We start from the raw sequence: 21512 nt of genomic DNA, 5'->3' as shown, positions 1-21512 counted from the left end.
GTAAAACCCTTCACAAGGAGAACATACAGGTTCTTCTGTTAGGGTCTCACCAAACAGGTGAATTTAATCTGGGTTTCCATGAACAATATGACTCTGCAAGGGATGTTTGTAAACTTGCATTTGATCTTATCTAAATACAGTACAATAATTGCTACTGCATTAATTCAGATTTGTAAACATCTTTTTAACTCATTACTCTTTTGATTAATTCTCACATCTAGTCGTAATGGTCCAGATGTGATGCCTGTGGAACAGTTAACTTGATATTTCAATTTCATTCATGATGAATGAAAGCTCAGCTGGTGCAGGGTTTGGAACAATTGTGTATTGTGGATTTTGAGAGTTACCAGGCTATCAGATTGCATTGAGACACCCTGTTTTCAGGAGACATTATAGTACACATCTGAAAGATAGATGACCTGATGCAGATGACATCACAACAAACTCAGACCCTTGCTACTGTGGACATTCTGGCAGGAATTTGTACTTCATTATTGTCAAACATGAGGGTTGTACATTCAAGAACTAGTGAAATATTTTTCTGAAGGGGACTTCCTAACTAGAAAACACCAACAGATAGTGAGTTGGTGGAAGATTCTTGAAGCCAACAGTGTGTTTTCTAAGTGGAGACTTAATGTAATGTGTCAATGAAGCATTCTTATCTTCATTGATACTAAAAATGCATTCATCATTATAATGCCTATTTTGGTACTTCAAATAGTTTAAAATAGTTTTAAACATTGTTATAAAGTTATAATTACAATTTATTTATGTAAATAGCAAGTATCAGTAGTGTTAGAAAATTAAGAGATACACAATATTATGCATACGGTGTATTGAAATAAAACATTATCAGGACTAATGTCATATACTTGCATTTAAGAGCTGTCCTTACTCGTAGACCTATTGTCTGTTTTCAATGCTGTTAGCTCTTTGGTAATTTCATATTTCTAGTTTTGAGGGTTTTTACATCTGAAGCTGTTGTTTTCCCAGATTTTTGGAATATAAATCCACGTGTACAATAGACTGAAAGATTTAAACATACAGTGGCTATTTAAAAAAAATATTTCTGTACATCAGACTTTCTGTTTCACAATTTTATTGGGGGTTTGTTTCTTTCCATCTCTGTTTTTGGTGCAATTTCAGGGATCTTCTGGTCACCACCGTTTAAAAATATTGTTTAATCACCAATGCTAAACTAAACAAAAAACTGAAAACAGGTTATATGAATAACCACTTCATTAAATTACTTTAAATCATATATTGTAACAACGTCTTATACAAGTATAAATTGCTAGTAAAACTAAATACAACACTTTCAGGCACTGTTGTTGCTAGGATACCATTTACAAACGCTTACCAAAAAAGTTGTACGTCGCAATGATCGTTCGACAGGAAATTAAATGCAATGTTGCATTACTGCATCATTTATCTTTATTACATAAGGAAACGTAAAGTTTGCAAGTTTGAACTTACGCATATTCAGTACGCTTTGTTCTAAAATCTTCGAAGGCCGAGCTATCATAGGAATAAACATTTAGTCTGCACAGACGCATTAGTTTAAAATCAACAATTTCACAATGATACCATTTTCTTTGCCTGGCTATTATTCGCACAAAGAAATTGAAAGACTGTGCCTATGTGTGTATCGTTGTTGAGTCTTCCAAATCTTCCCAAATGCTTTGGAAATGATGTTACGTCATTGCATAACGATATTAATGCCGTATGCGTTACAATATTAACACAATCTGTGTTTACCTAAACAATCCTCGAATCAAACAGATTGCAGTAACAGCCATACAAGAAGCGGGGGGAGTATTTAGCTACGCGTTGTACGTTTACTCATTCAGATTTACAAACACAGGGGAATGCCTCGGTCCCAAAGGTTCACACACTTAAGTCCTACCAGGAGACTGTGGCTTTATTATTGCAAGACACAATTGCGCCAGCCCTGATACTGGACATACACACAATCCATCTCCCTTGTCTACGTTAGTGCTCCAGCCGCGCACTCGAGCAAATCCTCAGGGACAGCTCGTGTTTCAGCACAGCAGTCCTACACAGTGTCCCGCAAGAGCAGCAGCATGCGTGGGGTGGGTCTCGCCAATCCTACGCAATCTGCAGCACAGTGGCGATAAACATTCACAAAATGTGGTCAGGTAGCCAGATCTTATGTGTAGGAATAGAATCTCATTATCGTCTGAGCTACCTAGTTTCTGTAGGTCAATAACATATATAATGTGACTTGTATTGTGTGTTAAAGTACATAAGGCAGTTCTTTGGATAGCGAGTACGTGAACAATAACCCCCGTGAACTAGGAGCAAAGTATTCATTCCAGGTGCAAAGCGAAATTTAGAATTTTGAAGCACAAACACACTAGGAAAGGTACAGCACACTCTTGTAGACAATACAGGGCGCACCACGTAGTCTAAACGCTTTTCTTTTTCTCTATGATTTGCATATACTTTGCTTTGCATTTTATGTGATTATATTAACTACACCTTCAAGTGTACACGGGGAATGATTTGCTAAATAGGGTGAGTGCTCCCCAAGAATCGTCTAGTCATTACGAGATCGAACTTCTGTGGGGGTGTTGTTTCTGGTTAAAGGGGGTCATGTCACATGGCCAATATCAGTCAACCTACTTTTTTTATCCATGAAGGACAGCTACAATAACCAATCAAAACAAATTCAGTGTAGGGGCGGGCCTGAAGTATCGCCCCTAAACCAATCAAATAGCACGTACAAAGAGGGGTTTATTTTTTCTTTTAAGCAAAGTTTTGGTTGTGTCGGCGCAGCACAAGGAACTGCCTATTTGCCATACGCCTCTAGCTCCGTAGCAGAACCAAGACAGGCAAGGAGTCGGGCGAGTGAAAGGCTTGGGAGTGAGTGAGCGAGCGAGGGACCCGTCAATTCATCCATCCCAGTTGTTAAGGAAAATTGCATTGCAGCAACCGCGCATCGAAGAGGAAACGGGAATAGCAACCAAAAAAAAAAACGAGATGGATCATTATGATGGAGAGGAAAATACCGATTACAGGCAGCAAGAAGACGACTGGGACAGGGACCTACTTTTGGATCCTGCCTGGGAAAAACAGCAGAGAAAGGTAAAACGATCCCTCTATTAATTTAACGCCTCATTGTAAGCAAGGAAGGTGCTTGTTGAGGGGGCGGCATCTCCAGTTGCAGCAGCACGGATGTTGCCTGTGCGGGTCTGACAATCAGCGCTGGCTACAGGAAATTGATACTTTCATCTATCAGGGGTTAAGCAGATTTTTAGCTGAACTGACGTCTAGTGAGGGAGCTTATTAAGCGATTATATACTGCGTATTTGCAAATTTATCAGTTGTGCCAAAGTAGAAGCTTCATCATACACACCTTCCCTTTGCAATAAATCGTTTTGCTGGTGCTTTCTACTAAATTCTCTCTTGTATGAAGTGTGCTATTAAAAAGCTGACCCACCGTATCAATTTCAGCTGAGCTGTAGACAGAAAGAAAACGGCTTTTTTGCCGTTTATCGATCTACACTGGAGTTCAGCGAGAATAAAATCGTAGGATTTTGGCAAGAGTAGAGCGTATTTTCCACATTTACAATGCTAACGTCACAAGCGCAGCAGTTCTGTTGGTGACAGGGAAAAGGCGCAGGAGAGGTTATCAGTTGAACGTTTTCGGACAAAAGCGTTAGATGAGAAACGTTTACACAAAATGTGGAAAGCATTGTTGTCTTCACAACGCAACAGATGTCAGTTACAAAAAAAACATCGGAAACATCGACCGCAGAAGTTCTGCTACCTTCCTACGCTCCTTCAACTTCAACTTGTTATATCGCTGTTAGTAACTGTGACTGCATTTCTTTCCACGAAACGCTACACGGTTCCCTTACTGGTGATCAAAGCCGTTATAATGTTTCAGGAAAGAATAGGAAAGCTGCGATGACGGCCTAATTGAAGTCGAACGAAGGGTGTTGGCCCTTTGCCTTTAATTCAGGTAGTGATACTAAGGTGGTCTGTTTTAAAGCGATAACTTTTTGTTTGCAGTGAGCTATCATTTTAAAAGCGCGGAAGGTCGGGAATGAACCTATTATGTCCTCTTTCGATATTCGTTTCTGCCTTTTTTTTCTACTGACCTATAGGTTTTCTTGGTGTTACCCGAGGGTCCGCATTTCCGTCTTTATTTTACACATCTAGTTTAATGAGGCGTAAAGTTTTCCTCGCAAAGAATAAAACCCAATAGTTTAGGGCTCTCAGAAGAATTTAGCAGTTGGGTGAAATATTTGTCCTCTCGCTTCCACACTTTGGTATAAGCGGGGAAAATATTTTTTTTTTTTAGTTCAGGAATCTGAGTGAGCGGTGTGGTTTGGGTTGGGCATCGCTGCGACTGGCTTGCCCAAAAATGGTAATAATCGGCCCCTCTTGCTCATGTAAGAACACTTTTTTTTTGTTCCCGAAAACATCGGCTTTTAATTTTCGAGATTATGTCATTAGAGAGCTACCGTGCGGAGGGAAAAAAAAACACAGAGGAGAACAGGTATACGGAGTTCAAAATCAGAAGGTGCAGATATTATTTAAAGGTGTCGTCTCCAAATTCCGTCGAGACCGATCGGTGTGTATATCCGTTATAATGTATTTCAAAGCAATTCAGCATTTCCTTTCCCATATTGAACCTCAAAAAAGGCTGGCAAATTTTTACATTATTCTAAATATAGAATAGAAAAAAGGTTGGCTTTGCATGATTTCCCAAGATCACTACATCCTAAATTTCAACACAATGTCAGTTGTGTCAAATGTCCCTATAAAACTTCAAAGACTGCCCAGTATCTTCTGTGAAAATCTGAACAAAGCGTTTTTTTCTGAAATTGTTCTGAATTCAGACATGTTGTGCAATTAATGGGTAAAAGTGGAAGATTGTCGGATCAATAGGTCGTGCACCTTGGTTTCAGCTCACTGAAGACCACTGTGGAAGTCGGCAGGGAGACCTGGAAGGACAGGAACTGCTGTGGCTGTTGGAAGAAAGCAAGGGCAGTTTGATCAGGGCCCAGTCCGGACACTGAGGAATGCTTGTGTAACACTTGGAACTAAAGAGAAAAAGGCTGGGTTACAGATGTGAAGAGGGAAAGGCTGACTGGATTGAAGAGGGGGCAGGCTTTTTCAACTGTTTTCAGAGAGCAAGGCAAACTGGAACTAGTTCAGAGGGGAGGCAGAGAGTTAGGGAGGTTGGAGTCGAAATGAGAGAGGAGAAAAACGACTTGGGGAGACTAGATACCTTGGTTGAGGTGGGGGGGAGGAGTGGCGGGTAGAAGGTTTTGAAATAAGATTGCTCCATTAGTTATGATATAGTAAGATGGAGTCGGTCAAATATTTTCAGTGTAGAAGTTGGTAGGGAGCTCTAACTCCCATGCCTGAGAAGGCTTCCAAAACCCCTGTAAAATAAATCACTTCTGCAAAGGTTAAAAAGTTTTCTGAAAGGCAACACACCCAGGCGTTTAGGGATATAACAGTGTGTCAGGCACGCCCCTGGATGCATAGGCTGTTTTTGCAGCCTGAGTCTGTTCACAGAGCCCTTTTGTGCCTCAGTACCATTTAACTGCATACACTAATCAATTCTACTTGACTTACAGTCCTGCACGTTTGTGTAACAAATTAACAGCTCAATCCAGACGCTTTTTCCCCCTCTATTGTAAGTTCAGGGAGTGAATTAGCAGCCTCAGTTCTCATGAAAGACCACCACACACAATTATTTGCTGTCTTTTGGAGTGCCTGTGACTTTATTTTGCTTCCTGGTTGAGTCTTTGTCTTGAAGCAGACTCTAAGATGAGACTGTGAATCTGCAAGACGACATGTAATAAGACTGCCATCCATTGCTGGAAATGAACGGAAGTTTAAAAAGTTAATGGGGTTTGCGAATTCTGACTTTTGTTTATCTCCTCTAAAATTGTTATTCCTAGTCTTGTGGTATTATGAACAAAATGCAGCCAGTTTGGACAGCCTGCATTGGAGGTCAAGTCCTCTTAAAGCCATAAAAACAGAATTTTTGTAAAGTAGAAAAAAAGCGTTTTAAATCAGTTTGTGCTGGATATTTAGAGGCAAGCATGTATCCTGTTTTCAATTAACATTATTACTATTAACATTTGTAGTCTAGTTCTATTACTTTGGCAAAGTGTAAGGTCTTTGTTTGCAAAATAAGGAAAAAAATGTTTATATATCATCATTTACTTAACATCTCTCGCTGATTATCAGTGGTTTCTTACTGGCAGCCCTCTGTTGTGATGTTTTAGTGTGTTTCTTTTTCACAATGTGATAATAGACACAATGATAGATTTCAGCCTAGCAGTTTAATTCCACTTGTAATTATAGTGTTTTTTAGAAATTTCCTCTCTACTGTGTGACTTTTCACAGGGCAGGACTTGCTTCTCACAGGGACGGTTTGTGAATATTGTGTAGGTAATGGACTGGGGTGTGGGCATTGTTTTCAGAGATCTACAGTAAGCAGGTATTGAAGAATGGGGGTATTCAGCAGGCTAAAAGTCAGTCCCAGGTGATGGTTTGAGCTGTCCTTTTTCCTGCCCCCAACTCACACACCCTGCCCCGAACCGGGGGTACAGCCTGGGCGGGATGCCAGTCCATCACGGGGCACACACACACACAAGCATCCACACACTTGCATCGGGGCCAATTTTCCCAGAATTAACCACAGGTAGCGATTTAGACTCTGGTTTGCAGTGCTAACCATTGCACCACTGCCATATGCTGCTGCCCCAAAGCACCTCTCTCCTGATAAACACAGACCCAAAAATAAATTGAAATGGACTGCACTGAGATTCAGAACAGAGGAGAACAGGCTCTCCTTTGCTCTGTTTTGTTTTTTAGCCTGGAGCAAACTATAAATCTGCTTGGATGCAGGTTTTAGCTTTTGATATTCTTGAGTTTCTCTCATTGCACAGTGCATGCCAAGGGTACTTTTGAAACCACTGGGTCATGAAAACCAAGAACAACGGAGCAATGAAATGTGGCATATTGGGGAAAATGGGATGATGGGGAATGCAGTTCCCTGGGCTGCCTTTTAACTGTTGAATTTCATAAGTGTCTCAAACCCCTCCAACTATTCAGGAAAAAAAAACCAAGCAACTTATTAATTCAGCTAAGGCAGGGGTCTCCAATCGTGATCCAGTAATACTGCAGTCTTAGCATGTTTTCCAGGTCTCTGTAAAGCAGTAGAGTTCTAAAAACTGGGAGAAGCTGTTAAATAAGTCCAGTTAAAGTGATAATGTTTTATTCAGGTCGATCAGTCCACTTGGGCCCTTAAAATCTGTAGAGACACTAGCCCTCTTGAACAATAATTGGGGTCATCAGACTTAAAGAGATCTGCTGGACAGGGTTGGGGAAATTCTGCTGTTTGTCTGCTCACGGAGACCACCGTTTGAGTCAATAATCTTGTAGTTTGTTTGCAATGTCTGACGCTCATTACATCAGCACGCTTGTGTGTTGTTGCCGTCTACATTCCCTATATTTTCTTCAGTACATGTGCCAAGTCAAGGCTGTATATCGTTTTCACTATACTATATAATTCAGCTCTTTGAATTGGCCAGTTTCATTTATGAAGTTATTACGCTTTTAAAAACCTCAAAGGCAACAATAACAGACACTTTAATTCCAGTAGCAGAAACGGTTTCCAATATTTACTAAATGCCAGGCAACTAATTAGGTTATAAAAAGTTCTTGTGGAAGTTCATATCTGAAGTGTAACAACATGAATCACTTTTCCACAGCTGTGCTCAAACTGTCTGGCTCTGTGGATATAGATTTCAGTTTGTGGTCTGTATTTGTATGCCAAACAGGGCACAGTTTTATAGAGCAGGGGTCTAAGAAAAACCTATATAATTACCCTGTGAACAGGTATTTCTTAAAACATTTTAAAAACAGTGGACAAAACCATAGGATTCAGGTGGTGTGTAGAGAAAAGAAGAGAATATATAAACATGATTAGATTTGCACAAGCACAGTGTTTATCAATAGCATATATCAGAGGTAGGAAACCATTTTCATATCCTCAGTGTAGCATGGCTCTTTTTTATATCAGTTTCTTAAATGTGCCCAGCTAGCTGTAGATTGCAGGAACAAACAAATGTTATGTGAAATCTCCAAGCATGTTCTGACTTGACTGTTTCAACAAAAATGCAACTGTCTGACATTTCCTCATCTGCAGAAAAGGAACATGGGCTTCCCTATCTGACTGCTGTGATCTGTCTCATTTCCTGTTGAACCTGCACTTACCTCGCTTTAGGTTAATTTTGCGTTGTCAAAGAGCCAGACTTAGTCTTTGTGTTCTTCAAGGCTTTTAAGAGATGAATGCTTAGGAAATTCAGAGAATATCTCAAGTGCCTAAAAGTCCATTTAGTGTTCTCATGTTTGTCTCTTTCTTAGGTATCTTACATTCTTGTCAGGTTGAACTCTTTGAAAACGAGCAGACTGACCCACTCCTGCATACCTCCCAGTGCAGTGCATTGAGTAGTCCTGACAAACCTCTTATTAGGCAGCGTGAATTTTCCCACTTCTCTCCAGGAAGAGAGGAGACGGGTGCTGATTCCCTCTTTTGATTACTGCAATCATTTGGTGGCTGGTAGATACTAAAGATCTCTTTCTGATGTGAATTGAAGGAAAGAAACCATCAAAAGGATTAGACGGGGAGTAAATTCATTAATTTACGGATCAGCCTCTTTACTCTAGACACACTACAGCAAGACAGAAAAAAAGGGCTTTGAAGTCTGAGTCCACTGGCCAATGCTTGTTTGAAGTTCAGAAAACGCATGTGTAGATGGTTTATACCTCTCTATGCCAGGATGGTACACTGGCAGTAGCAGTAAAAAAGTTTATCTTAGTTTTTAACTCCTTTAACACTTTTTTTTAAATAAGCAAATGTAATTCTTGGCAGTTTCAAATTTAAAGACAAAGGAACAAAGGAAAAACAAACGAGTTGACAGATTTTTCTAACCTTGAGTAAGAAAACTAGAATCTGTTTGGAGTCTTATGTTCATGGGTTCTTGGCTCTGTTGAGCGCGGTGTCTGATTTTAAACGAGGAGGCCTGTGCTGAGAACGGGAGGGGAACGTGGGGTTGTAAATCCCTGCAAGGCCCAGGCCATCGATTCACTGCGCTCTCGAACTCTCGTCACGGCTGGCCGCCTCTGTCTCTTTGCGGCTGATTGATGGGGTCAGACTGCACATTCCTCTGATGGTCTGACCACATTTCTCAGGTATTAACAATACTGTAACGTTGATTTACTGACTGTGACCCACTGTTGGCTAATGAATGTACTTCATCTCTCCATGTGACTAAGGTTAATATGTTGGAAGTTTTATGTGTCTGGTCCCTGATCTGTAGTGCAGCGAGAGGGAGGGCACTGAGACTGCTTTTAAAATGAAGATGACCACTTGAGATTTCAGACTACATAATTCCTTCAGAATATCCATATCCAAATTGTAAGTTCCTTGCCTTTTAAGTGATAAATCTTCTCAAAGGTCATTTAATGTGAACGTCAAAGGAGCTGTGGTCAACTTTTGTTCATTACAGTTTGAACTTCATTATTTGTTCTCCTGTTCTCCTGATTTGGGCCAGTTGTGTGTTCACATTTCGGCCCACAGTGTTCCCTGAGACTAGGTGGAATAAGGCTGTTGGCTGACTCCTCTGACCTGTCAACTTTTAATAATTAATAATTGCTTACACTTATATAGCGCTTTTCTGGACACTCCACTCAAAGGGCTTTACAGGTAATGGGGACTCCCCTCCACCACCACCAATGTGCAGCATCCACCTAGATAATGCGACGGCAGCCATAGTGCACCAGAACACTCACCACACATCAGCTATCAGTGGGGAGGAGACATGAGTAATGAAGCCAATTCATAGATGAGGATTATTAGGGGGGCATGATTGTTAAGGGACAATGGGAAATATGGCAAGGACACCAGGGTTACATCCCTACTCTTTTCGAGAAATGCCCTGGGAATATTAATGACCACAGAGAGTCAGGACCTCGGTTTTATATCTCATCCGAAGGACGGCACCTGTTTACAGTATAGTGTCCCCATCAATATGCTGGGGCATTAGGACCCACAAAGACTGCAGGGTGAGCGCCCCCTGCTGGCCCCACTAACACCGCTTGAGTCACATGATTTTTAATACATCATAGGAAATGCGTCCTCTTATGCCGGCGTCACACTTCCCAACTTTTCCTAGGATTTTCAGTTGTAGCCTTCATTTACATAATCGTAAGAAAATCATAGCGGGTTGTAGAGAGTCCCAGCGTGCGCCCGTTACCGTCAGCTGTGTAGTGTGACACCCCCGGCAACTCAGTCATAGTGCTAAGAAAATCCCCTACAACTCTCTGTGACTCGCTCGGACAAAATCAAACTGGTGTGATTTTCTCGTAGTGAGTCGCAAGTTGTAGGGGTGGGCAGTGAGCCAGATGTGTACTTGTGAGATAATGTGCCCATTATATTATTTAAAGGTGTTGTATATTTTTGTATACAAATTTTGTAAATTTGTTCTATATTTATGAAGAAGAACTATATTTGTGAAGATGTTTATTTGTGGAAAACAATGCCTCTGTTACATTTTTCAAGATGTTTTCGTGCTTGTTCTCCATGTTTGTTTACTTTCGTGCGGTGCTCCTCTTGTGCTCCACGTTGATTTGGCTGCCAAGATGAGGATCTTGCGGTACGTTCGTAGCGCATTACAAATTTGGAACCATGATAAAGTCGTGAGGGAGTCGTGTAATTAGTTACCCCCTGCGATTCCTAGTCGTATAACTTGACACCCTCTAGGACCAAAAATGCAGTGAGATTCAGAAACTGCAGTCGTTAAATTTGACGACTCATGTTCTCCGACTCGACTCCGGCTTTACTGAAGGTTTGATACCCTTTGAGGCCACAGCGGGCAATGTCTACCTGACAGAACCCAGGCTGGCTAATCCCACTGTCCTTTCCTGGAGAATCCCACTGACAGTCGGCAGGTGACATGACCCAGACTCCCATGACTCTAATGTACTTGGGCAAGCACCTGTACTGGCTGATCACCGCTGGAAGTACTATTTTGCATTTTGTAATCAGGATTTTGCAGATATGGCCTTACAAAGTCAGCTTTACAAATTTTGGATATTTGCCAGACTACTATTGTTAAGAATTAGTTGGGAGTGTAGGTTCCAAATATTTACACTCCAGAGCAAATGATACCAATTTTCCTCTCGGCTTAAGTCGTGAATGTGTGGACTGTGCACTTGATGTAAAGCTTATTTTGTTATTTAAAACCTCTTGGCCGGGCTAAACTTGCCATCTGAAAGACTCGTAAGAATAAGATCTCAGATTCCGGGTCTCTAGAGGCATTTAAAATGGTGTTTTAAAGTTATGCAGTAAGTAGGGAGTTGATTTTTCAAATCTAAATTTTCTGCAAGTTTGTTTGTAAGGTGTCATTCACTGTATTTGCATTTTCTTTTTCATTTAGGAGAGGGACTTTTTATAATGAGTGGGGGTTATATTTTAATGTATTACTTGCTGTGATTATTTATCAATAGACAACAAAGTCTAGTTAAAGTCAAACTCTCTGAAGCTCTCCTTTAAGATTAGGTCGACAGATTTTAGTTCTGCTGAAACACTAACTTCTTGTTTGACATGTTTCGGTAGGGAACCAGGTCTTTTTCGAGCAAGACTGCATGTTAATATCTGCACGTTGAGGGAGACTACAGAAGAAGAGAAAAAGCTGATAGAAAGTGACTTTAACAACAAGGCCATTATATTTATTCCATCTTTCACTTCCAGCCAACTTAAAAAAACAAAAGTGAGGCCTTGAAAAGAGCGCTTATGTTTTGCTGCTTTGTAAAACTAGAAAGAATATGCCTCAACTACACTTATTTTTGCTTTTTTCAACTGCTTATTTCTTCAGTTGTCTTTGTTTTTGCATTTGGGTGTCTAAGATGTGCTAAGCAAATGTCCTGGTTTGGAACAAATGCATCTTTTAAAGTAAAACTTAGAATAAAAGTGAAAAAAATGCCCAACTTTAGGTGACAGAAAATAGAAAAATTGTCATTATTACTGTTTATTTAAAATTAATAATATGATATTGATAATATGATGAAACCCCCAATCCTGTCTCTTCTGTCATGTGTGACTGTGTTGATTAATGGATGAAGCTGTAATCTGGGGTCAGTCAACCTTGGTAACTGGTTTCCCTGCTGTAAGAACAGGACTTTGAACTTTAAGTAAGTTAAGAAGGAAGCAGATCCTTAAATTGCTTAATTAGCCCAGGGACTGCTGATGAATTCAATAATTAAGAGTTAGCTGGAGCAAAGACTTGGTCTGGAATTGAAGGGTGACAAGCATTCCCCTGCTGTAGTGTATATTCTGTTTTCATTGGCTATTGCAAAACAGGAAAATGAGATTGGAAGATGGATGCAAGATGGACATTGCAGTGAGCAGTGTTGTCTTCTGATTGCATTCTCTGGAAGGGGTTTCTTCTAGACTTTGAAAGGACTAGGTGTCTTGAGTTCAGCCATATCCTTCTCCAGGATGAAAGCAACATGGAATGTCAATTTGAATTGAATATCTTGCCCTGCTTCTCACCTCTGAAGAAGAACACCCTCCTTTCTGTAGCATTTACCCCTGATTGGGGACTTTTGTCATCTTTTGCCCAGAGGACCAGTTCACATGTCACTGGGAGCAACGCATTTTGAAACATTTCCGTTGCTTTGGGGAAGTGGTGTTGCACAGGAAGGCATTCTCTTGCATTTGTGTGGATGATTTATGTTAAAAGATGTTTATGTGTCTCCGTCCCTCTCTGCGGCGATTTTGTTTTTGCGGGAATGGGGCAAAGGGGGGCCTGTTGAAATTTACTGGCAACAGCTGTTGTGAGAACAGAGCGAAGGGTTGGTGTTACTTCTTCCTTTGGTAAGAAAAATGCAAATCATCTAGAAGTTGCGCATTAACACCACAAGATGTTTTACCACATGTGAAAAAACGTTCTCCTTAACTGATTTTTCATTGTGGTTGTCACTGGAATTTGTGTACCTTTTGGCATTTCAGTGCTTTCTTCTTAGAATAGTTTTCCCCTCAGTGTAGGCTTTTTATGTGAAGTGTCCCATTTTCAGCGAAGTAATATGTGTATATCCGGCTTGCAGGTGCTGCTGTCTTTTGAAGGATTTTTTTTCCCGCAGAAGATGATCCTTAATTAAGAAATTACTGACCAACATAAAACAGCAAGCTGGACTCTTGAATTGAGACCAACCAAAACTGTGGGAATTAGTCCAATGTAATAACATCTTTTATTGGTAAAGTAAGCCTTTTAGCCAAGTAGCAACCTGAACCTTCAGCCCTTGCCTTAAGTTATAAAACACAATATTACACACATTTTTTATATTTGTTTTTTTGGAATAGAGCAGTATTCTTGGGGCTTCTGGGAAAATTGGCCAAAGTGTGTATCCGTGTCTGTGTGTGCCGTGCGATGGACTGGCATCCCATCCAGAGTGTATCCTACCTTGAGCCCGGAATAGGCTTGGCTCCCTCATGACCCCGAATAAGATGAAGTACTAGGGAAGGATGGGTATTGTTCTTCGAGTATTTCTGCTAGGAGTGTTATTTCCTTTCATGTTTATAAACTCTACTCAATAACACAATTGAAAAAATAACCAAATAGTGTAGGATTACATATTTATCTTTTTCTATTGTAAAAGCTTCGCTCAATACATGATCTTGATCCCTGAAATTAAACGTATACAGGGCTAATTTCTTTTCTTATACTGTTACACCTTGGCTCCCAGCATTGTGGTACTTAAGAAGCTGAATTTTTTCAGTTACCCATGTCCCTATCTTTTCATGTTCTCCGGTGTCTTTTGAGAGTAAGTAGCTTTTTGCTGAGGTTTCCACCTCCGTTCTAACATTCAGCGTACTGTTCTGACAAACTTCTTGTAATGCCATTCATTTCCAGGATTTGTTTTTAAATGAGCCAAGAGCATAAGGCTCAAAAAAAGTTTTTTTAAAAGACCAAAACATGCTTTCTGGGCCTAGAACTGTGAACAACAGTCAGTAAAAGAGCATAATCTCTGGGTGTCCTTTTTTTTTTTTCAAAGCCCAGTCATTTTGGTGTTGCATGTTGTGCAGTTTTTGATTTTGTAGAATTGTTCATTATTAATTATATACCCAGACACCTGTATTGCCAGCTTTGTCTTCACCTGTCTGTACATACCCAGGGAGAATGAGGAATGGCTCTTTCAGCCTTTTTAACCAGCTGTTTGTGTGTCTAATATTCTTTATCTTTGGTGGCACTAATAATAATTCCTTGCATTTGGATGGCTCCCTTAATGTGATGGATCTCAAGACATTTTTCATATAGGAGGGAGACCACTACTACACCACACCCACCTTGTCAGTCTGTCCCAGTGGCCCCAATACTCAGGAGAGGGAGAAATTATATGGGGAAGTCAGTGGGTGAATTGAGTGGCCTCGATAGAGAGTACAGGGTTTAAAGGCTCTACTTTTGAAGACAGTGTCTTGGAATCTTTAATGACCAAGTAGTCAGGGCCTACTAGAGGAGTGGTGTAAACTTTCTGGTTCAGAGGGAGAGTGACACTTGGTGACCCAACAATATCACTTGGAGCAGCAGCCTGGATTTCCTTAGGTCTCCTATCCCAGTACTGAACAGGCCCAGCCTTGCCTGAGTTCTAAATTCCAGTGCAAGCAGGCTATAAAGTCATAACGCTGCAGTGACTGTCATTGTGGTAGAACTGATCGCATCCCTTTGGTTATTGTTTCTGTGAAGCTTTTCAAGGATATGAAACTGTATCTGTGACATCTGATACAAATTCCAAATTTAGTTTCATAATGTTACATGAAAGTGAGTAAAAAATAAGTAACACTTTGTACAGATATGCCAATTAGCTGAGTACTAATGTGAATTCCAAATTCTGTTAGTTTGTTTTTTGAACATTTTACCAGCATTTTACCAGTTTGAGAAATGGAGGTTGTCACGTTAGGGCTAGGGTTAGCACTTTGTCATTTATGAGGAATGCATGAAATAATTTAATAATCATTCAGATGCAGAGTACAGTTAAATTTGATAAGACAGCCTATAGCCTATGTATTTATTTTCGTGGTATTAACATTTGGTATCTTCCAGTATTGAATTTTGGTGAGAATAAGTTTGTAAGTTTCTAAGCCAACCCCCAGACCATGGTTGTGTGAGTATTTCTTCATCAATACAGGGATGTCCTGAAAGTCTTTAGTGTAAATTGTTAATCGCTGAACTCCATGCCTTCCCTCCCCGTTTAAGAATGTCATCCACAATAACCAAATTGTACCTACTGCTCTGTCGGACAAAGAAGCTTTCAAGACCACATTGGAAGAGTGGGAGGAGATGCAAAATCCACTAGCACAGTCTTTTAAAACAATGAGCTGCTGAACCTTGAGCTTTTCTGAGTGAAAGCTGTTTAAATACCTGTGTGTTAAATACACACCTGAGATCATGGGCACAGCTGACGCAGGAAAGGTTCAGAAGTGAGTGCAGGTGTTTACTCTTCTAGATTACAAAGGAAACTCCGGCTGCAGGCGTCCTGGTGTGAAGACACTGAAAAGCCTGGTCCTTACAGCACAAATAGTCAGTTTTGTTGCCGTCTTCTTTTGGTCCTTTTGTAATTATGTTCCAAATTGATCTGATGGTTAGTATTTCCCTAAAGGGGTGTTAAAAACCTGGGCAGCATGGTGGCACAGTGGTTAGCACTGCTGCCACACAGCGCTGGGGACCTGGGTACAGTTCCTGACCTGAAGTGCTATCTGTGTGGAGTTTGTATGTTGGTATCCCCGTGTTTATATGGGTTTCTTCTGGGTGCTGCAGTCCAAAGACATACTAGTAGGCTAATTAGCTTCTGGGAAAATTGGCCCTGGTGCAAGTGTGTTCATGTTTGTCTGTGTGCCCTGCAATAGACTGATCTAAACTACAGTAATACAGCATCATCTCTCATGGGACAGCAACTTGAAAGTCTCATTTGTCAGTTCAGGAATGTTATCTTGTTAAACAGGTAGAACTGTATTCCAAACTTTCAGTGCATCTGCTGAGGCTCTTATCTAGTGACTGTAGGTTTTGTATTTGGAATATAAGACTTTGGCATTTCAGGGGCATGTACAGTATTCTGTAGGACAGTCTTATTGCTTCTTCAAGATGAAGAAGGTAAGTAGGTATTTTTATTAGGCATTTTGGGATGCTCGTTATGGTGCGGTTCTGTAACAGATGGGGAAGAATGTAGAGAATTATGGGAAACTGCAGATATTAGTTCCTTTTCAAAGGAGTTTAAAGTTTAAGTTTAAGGCTTTCCTCTGGGGCTGGGGGGAGGGGAGTCACTGTTCTCTCACACCAGCAGAACACAAGCAGTAAAGTAGAAGAGGTCATTAGTGTCACAATCAGGTGGGTTACATTATATCAGAACAAATTGGTTCAGTGTAGCATAGTGTAATTCCAGCCATAATTCCTTGAGAACAATTTTTCTTCTTTTCTCATTGCTATTCCTCCTGCATTCGTGCTGCTGTCATTATTTCCTTGGCTGCGTAATTTGAAGAACAGCGGTGTGGCACGGCGCCCATCAGAGACCCCGAACGGAGTGAGCCATTCTGTCTCGGCAGCAAAGGGGTGGGCGGTCTGGTGGGTGGCAGGGGATTGACAGCGAGGAGGCTGTGCAGATTGGAACGGGTCTGTGATGCAAAGATTGAAATATTTCAAGGATTCTTGTGAGAGCTGAGCTGCCGACGGATATTTTCACTTAATACCCAGGGGATGATTCTGCACCAGTCTGGGGGGGACAAAAAAACATCTGAGAGCATTAAACGTCAAACAAGCTGTGCAGAGAATGTTTTGAAATTTCACATGGGGGGGATGGATTAAAAGAGTAAGGGCCCATTGTGTGCTATTTGAAGTGAAAGGTGTGTGCGTGTGGGTTGGGGGGTTATAGAACCAAAAGACTAAACGTTTTTCTCAACCAGACTATTATAAGTATTGAGAAAGACCAGTGGAAAATTCTTTGACGTAATTTGAAAACTGGGTAGTGATCCCCATGCTTTGTCATATCTTTGGTACAGATATAATATTCAAGTTTCAGAATCATGCAAGGCTGCATTGTATGGTGTTTAGAAAAGGGCAAATGATCTTGTTACATGGAAATATTCAACAACACAGACATGTTGATTTAAGGCTTGCAAAATCATGAGGGGGACTGAAAATTGAATTTACTATGTTGAATCAAACCCCAGTTTTGACAACTTTATCATCTCCTTAAATTTCCCGGGTTGTTTGATCGAAGGAATGTTAGCAACCCAGGGCGGAAGCCTAGATCTGGAAGTGGAGCTGTGTCTGGAACTGATAGTCCAGCTTCACTGGAAAGAACTGACAGTTGTCAGCGTTTATTGTTGATGGCGATTCCCTATAAAAATCAAAACAGGGCTGCAGGATTGAACACCATGTTTGCTGAAGACTTTCAGTATACATAAAACCTTATTTTCCCTACGTCCCAATTCAAGTGCTGATCTTCCCACTCGCTTCCACACAGAGCAGTAGCTTATATACTTACCCCCACTATGAGAAAACAGTATCCATTGAAGCTGAATGTCTCTCTCTCCCTGTGCTGAAGTCTTTCATATTATATGGCTTTGGCTCAATGATGTAGTCTTTTAAAATCTTATGATTTTAAAATGTTCTTCTCGTGCTCCCAAGAAATGGATCATCCGGTAATGGTGCCCATTTACACGTAAGCTGAGGTCTGTGATCCTGGTGTTGCAGGTTCAGGTCCGGGGTGTGTTGCTAGCCAGCTATGACCAGGGTTTCTCAAGTGGCATGGTGTTGAAGCGTTGGGTTGAGCCGGCAGGGTGCTGTCAGCTTCCAGTGCTACAGCGATCCCTGTGGGATGCGTCTCTCTTCGAAACAGCACTGAACCTCCTTAATGACACGTTAATAAACCAGTTACAGACCTGGCTTGCCAATGAGTGGGTTGCAACGGTTAGTCTGCGCTTCTCCTCCCCCGTCTAGAGAAGGCCCCACTGGGTCTTCTCCGTTGGGTGGGAGGATAATAAATAACTGGCATTTTTTAATGTAAAAAAAACCTAATCTGCTTCTGACTCCATAAAATCTTATTTCCAGTCATATTTTAAGTTAATCTTTTAGTAGGTTGGAACTTCTTCCCTCTGCCAAGGCAACAGAGCGTTGAATTCAAATGAGCACTATGAACGTTTTGAACAGTGAGCATATTGTGACTATCGGCAATTGAGAGAAAAGTATATGGAGGTAGAAGAAGCATACAGAAGCAGTAAGTCGGACGGTTTAGTGAAGGAAGCATCAGTTAAGAAGTTGAGGTATATTGGTTTGTAGATATTCACTGACTAAACCCCTCTGAAGCACGGCAGGGTGCAGACTGCTGCCTGGCGCCCAGTCAGTAGCAAAATCTGGATCCGCTCCCTTGGCAGCAGACCTGGAGTGGGCAGCTGTAGGCTGGGGATCTGCAGGCTTGCCTTTTTGCTTCCTCTTTTATTCTAAAGTGCTTGTTTGCCTTTTTCACAAAGTGCCGGCAGGAGTCACAGAGGCAGCGAAGTGCCCTGGGCCTGGTGCCGGGGCTCACTGAGGGAAACCGTGCAGGCTGCAGTGAGACTCGGATGGTGGAGCGGAGTGCCTGGGCCGAATACCTGCACACCGTCACTCCAGAAGATGGAGGAACACCTCTTTCCGATTCTTTGCGCTTTTGAAAAGGAATAAATCCTTGGTATTTGTGGAATGTGGTCGTTATCCATAGAGGCTGAACTCATCTACTTTTTTTTAATAAAGCACTTAAAAGTAACAACTTGAAAACAGTGTCTTGGTACCTTAACTCAAAGGCTCTTTCTACAAATTCTTAAATGAAAGTGCTACCTGTGGTGTTAATGCAGAATTATAAATTTTAGAACATAGCCTTAGATTCTAACTAAACAAGCTGGCACAAGGTTTAGAAGTTATTTGTTCTGCAGAGTCTCTGGTGTTTCTTCCCGGGTGTATATATATATAGGCCTAACCAGACAGCACAGGGCCAGAGTCTAAAACCATTGTATGAAAATGCATTTGTTGCTGTTTACATTTTTGGCCCTTTGGTTTCTGTTTGCTAATTCTTATACAAATATTTAATCCCTTTGTTGCTCTAAAGGATGACAGAACATCCTTTAAAGGAATTTCTGCGGGCTTGTGATATTTGACACTAGGCTGAGGTAATCCAGTACCGATCAGAAACATCCATTCATCTGGAAGAGGTGAAGACACTGGGGTGGCAGCAGAAAGCTACATTGGAGTAATACTTCAGTCCTCTCTTTGTAGTAAATGAAGGCTAACCTTAAATCCCACCTACTAAAGCTGGTGTAGCCCGTCTTGGCTGCTTAGTTAGAGCAAGATTAGATTATCAAGAAGAGCCCCATCTGATTAGAATAGTGTGGATTTGCAATTTTTATTACCTTATGACTCCTTTGCCCCTGTGACAGTTTGCCTCTAGAAAGATCTTATATCTTCAGTCCAGCTCAGCTTGGTTTCCAGGTGTGAGTCTCGGGTATTATGGATTCAGTCTTGACCTTCTTTTAGACAAAATTATGTAAACTTGACAATGACTGTGTAAACTCCAGTGCTGACATAACAATTGCTTGGTTGTAATGCCTGGTTATTCAAAGAGGCTAAACAGATATCAGTGAGACATTGCACTGCCTTTTCTGTTCCTTTCTCTAGGGAAAGTAAGCAGAGTTTTTGTGACCTAATGATTATAAGGATATTGCTAGAAGTCCTTTAAAGCCTCTGCAAGAATTGGTGATTTTTGCATAATCTGATGAGATACACTAAGGCTCGGGGATAGTTGTGACTGCAATATCTTCATTCTAGTGCAACAATGTTCTTTTATGTGAAGAGGTAACCTAAAATGGAACATTTTAGCTGTGTTTACACCAGTATTCATAGGTTCTGCTAAAACATATAACAATTACAGTTTTGATACACATCTTAGTATTTTGTTGGCCTTTGTGTTTTTTCTCTCTCTCAGCTTGGCCTTGTTTAAATCTATGATGGGTCCACATTAATACTCGGGTACTTCCTGCACTTGCTGTTGTTCAGTACTCTCTTTGTGTTGCGGTGTTCCATGTGCTTCTGGGGTCAATCCAAAAAAGAGGATTGCGCAAATGGAAGATCAAATTCTTGAGCCAAATTTCTTCATGCTCGGAATGTTCAGCTCCTTAGTATGTGGCTGCAGGATCCAGGTGAATTCATTTTCATTCCTCCAAAAAACAACAACTTTTTAATCCAAAATATTTCATTTTTGTTGATATTTTTAGATGGTAACAAGTCAGTGTTGGGTACACTGAACTGATGTCCTAACAAGAGAAACTGCAAACCTTCATTTTACTCCAAGAGGTTTTTGCAGTCTTTAATCACAGGAAAAAAATGTCTCCGTTTCCAAAGTAAAAATTAACCCATTCCTATTACTTATTTGAAAGGATGCTTGGATCTAGCGTTGATTTCAGTGTTGGTGGTTTATACACGTGGATGAGAGTAACTGGCTCTCGGATATCCCAAAGTGCAGATACTGAAATGAGCTGCATTTTTCCTCTTTTGTGAAACGAGGAAGGAAGTAGAACACCATATTTCTAAGTAGTGATTTCAACAGATTTATTTAATGAGCTTACAGGTGTGTTTTTTTGGAGGGTTTTCGTTAAAAAAATCCTTTGAGTTTTGAGGTCCAGATTGGGTTGCAAACTCTGCTTCGAGGGCGCCTGCTCTCTGCCATGTGTGCGGTGAGGCCGAGTCTCTGGGAGATGCAAAGCATATCCTACTGTATGTGTAGGTTCAGCTTTTCTGGTTGCTATAGCAACAGCTTTGAAGACCAGCAGCATTTGCACAGGAGAGAGCACATTTAGCAGAACACAGAAAGAGTGCAAGACAGTATGTTGTGCCAGTAAGAGACCACTGTAGGCATACTTGCGTTAATGCTTTGCCACGGCCTGTTTGTATGCAAAACTGGTATACCTGCCGTGTCTTTGTTCCAGTTAGTCTGCTGGCTTCATTTGTTTTCTGTTGGAACGGATAAGTCGTTCAGTGTTAATTGGGTTGTAGCTCGTGAATGACGCTGACCGAAGTCACTGCAACGATGAGGTGAAGAGCAGCTGTGAACAAGCACTTTATGCACTTTAGCACTTCATGCGATGAAAGGCCGAGAGCGAAAAGCAATTCTTCACCCACTTCTTTATATCTTTAGGTTTGGCCTGTTAGACCTGGTCAAATGCCAAAACATATACTGTGTCTTGATATTAATATTTGCGGGAGTGTCAAACTGGAATAATAATAGTGATAAACAGAAATAAATCTGGGAAAGGCAAAATTGAAAATTGAATTTGGTTTTGCTTCCTGCTATGACCAATTCCCCCAATGACCTTAGTTTCACAGGAAATGCAGCCCAGGCCTGACAATCCTTATGGATTGTTGTCATGGAGGCTA

The 21512-nt window shown here is 41.0% G+C and overlaps 1 protein-coding gene across 4 annotated transcripts in view; it reads left to right on the top strand.

Moving 5' to 3' along the window:
* The first annotated feature begins 2764 nt into the window (after nt 1–2764).
* Nucleotides 2765–21512, top strand: part of actn1 (actinin, alpha 1) — a 67866-nt gene continuing 49118 nt past the window's right edge. For 3 of the 4 annotated variants that reach the window (XM_069193403.1, XM_069193404.1, XM_015351166.2), the window contains exon 1: nt 2766–3108. In XM_069193403.1, the coding sequence (XP_069049504.1) occupies nt 3004–3108 (105 nt within the window). In that variant the 5' untranslated portion in view covers nt 2766–3003. Of the gene's footprint in view, nt 3109–21512 lie in introns of all 4 variants that reach the window. The other variant, XM_069193405.1, reaches the window with a different exon arrangement.

The sequence above is a fragment of the Lepisosteus oculatus genome, chromosome 8 (genome assembly GCF_040954835.1).
Source record: "Lepisosteus oculatus isolate fLepOcu1 chromosome 8, fLepOcu1.hap2, whole genome shotgun sequence".
In the NCBI taxonomy this organism is placed as follows: domain Eukaryota; kingdom Metazoa; phylum Chordata; class Actinopteri; order Semionotiformes; family Lepisosteidae; genus Lepisosteus; species Lepisosteus oculatus.
This window is presented reverse-complemented; position numbering and strand designations above follow the sequence as displayed.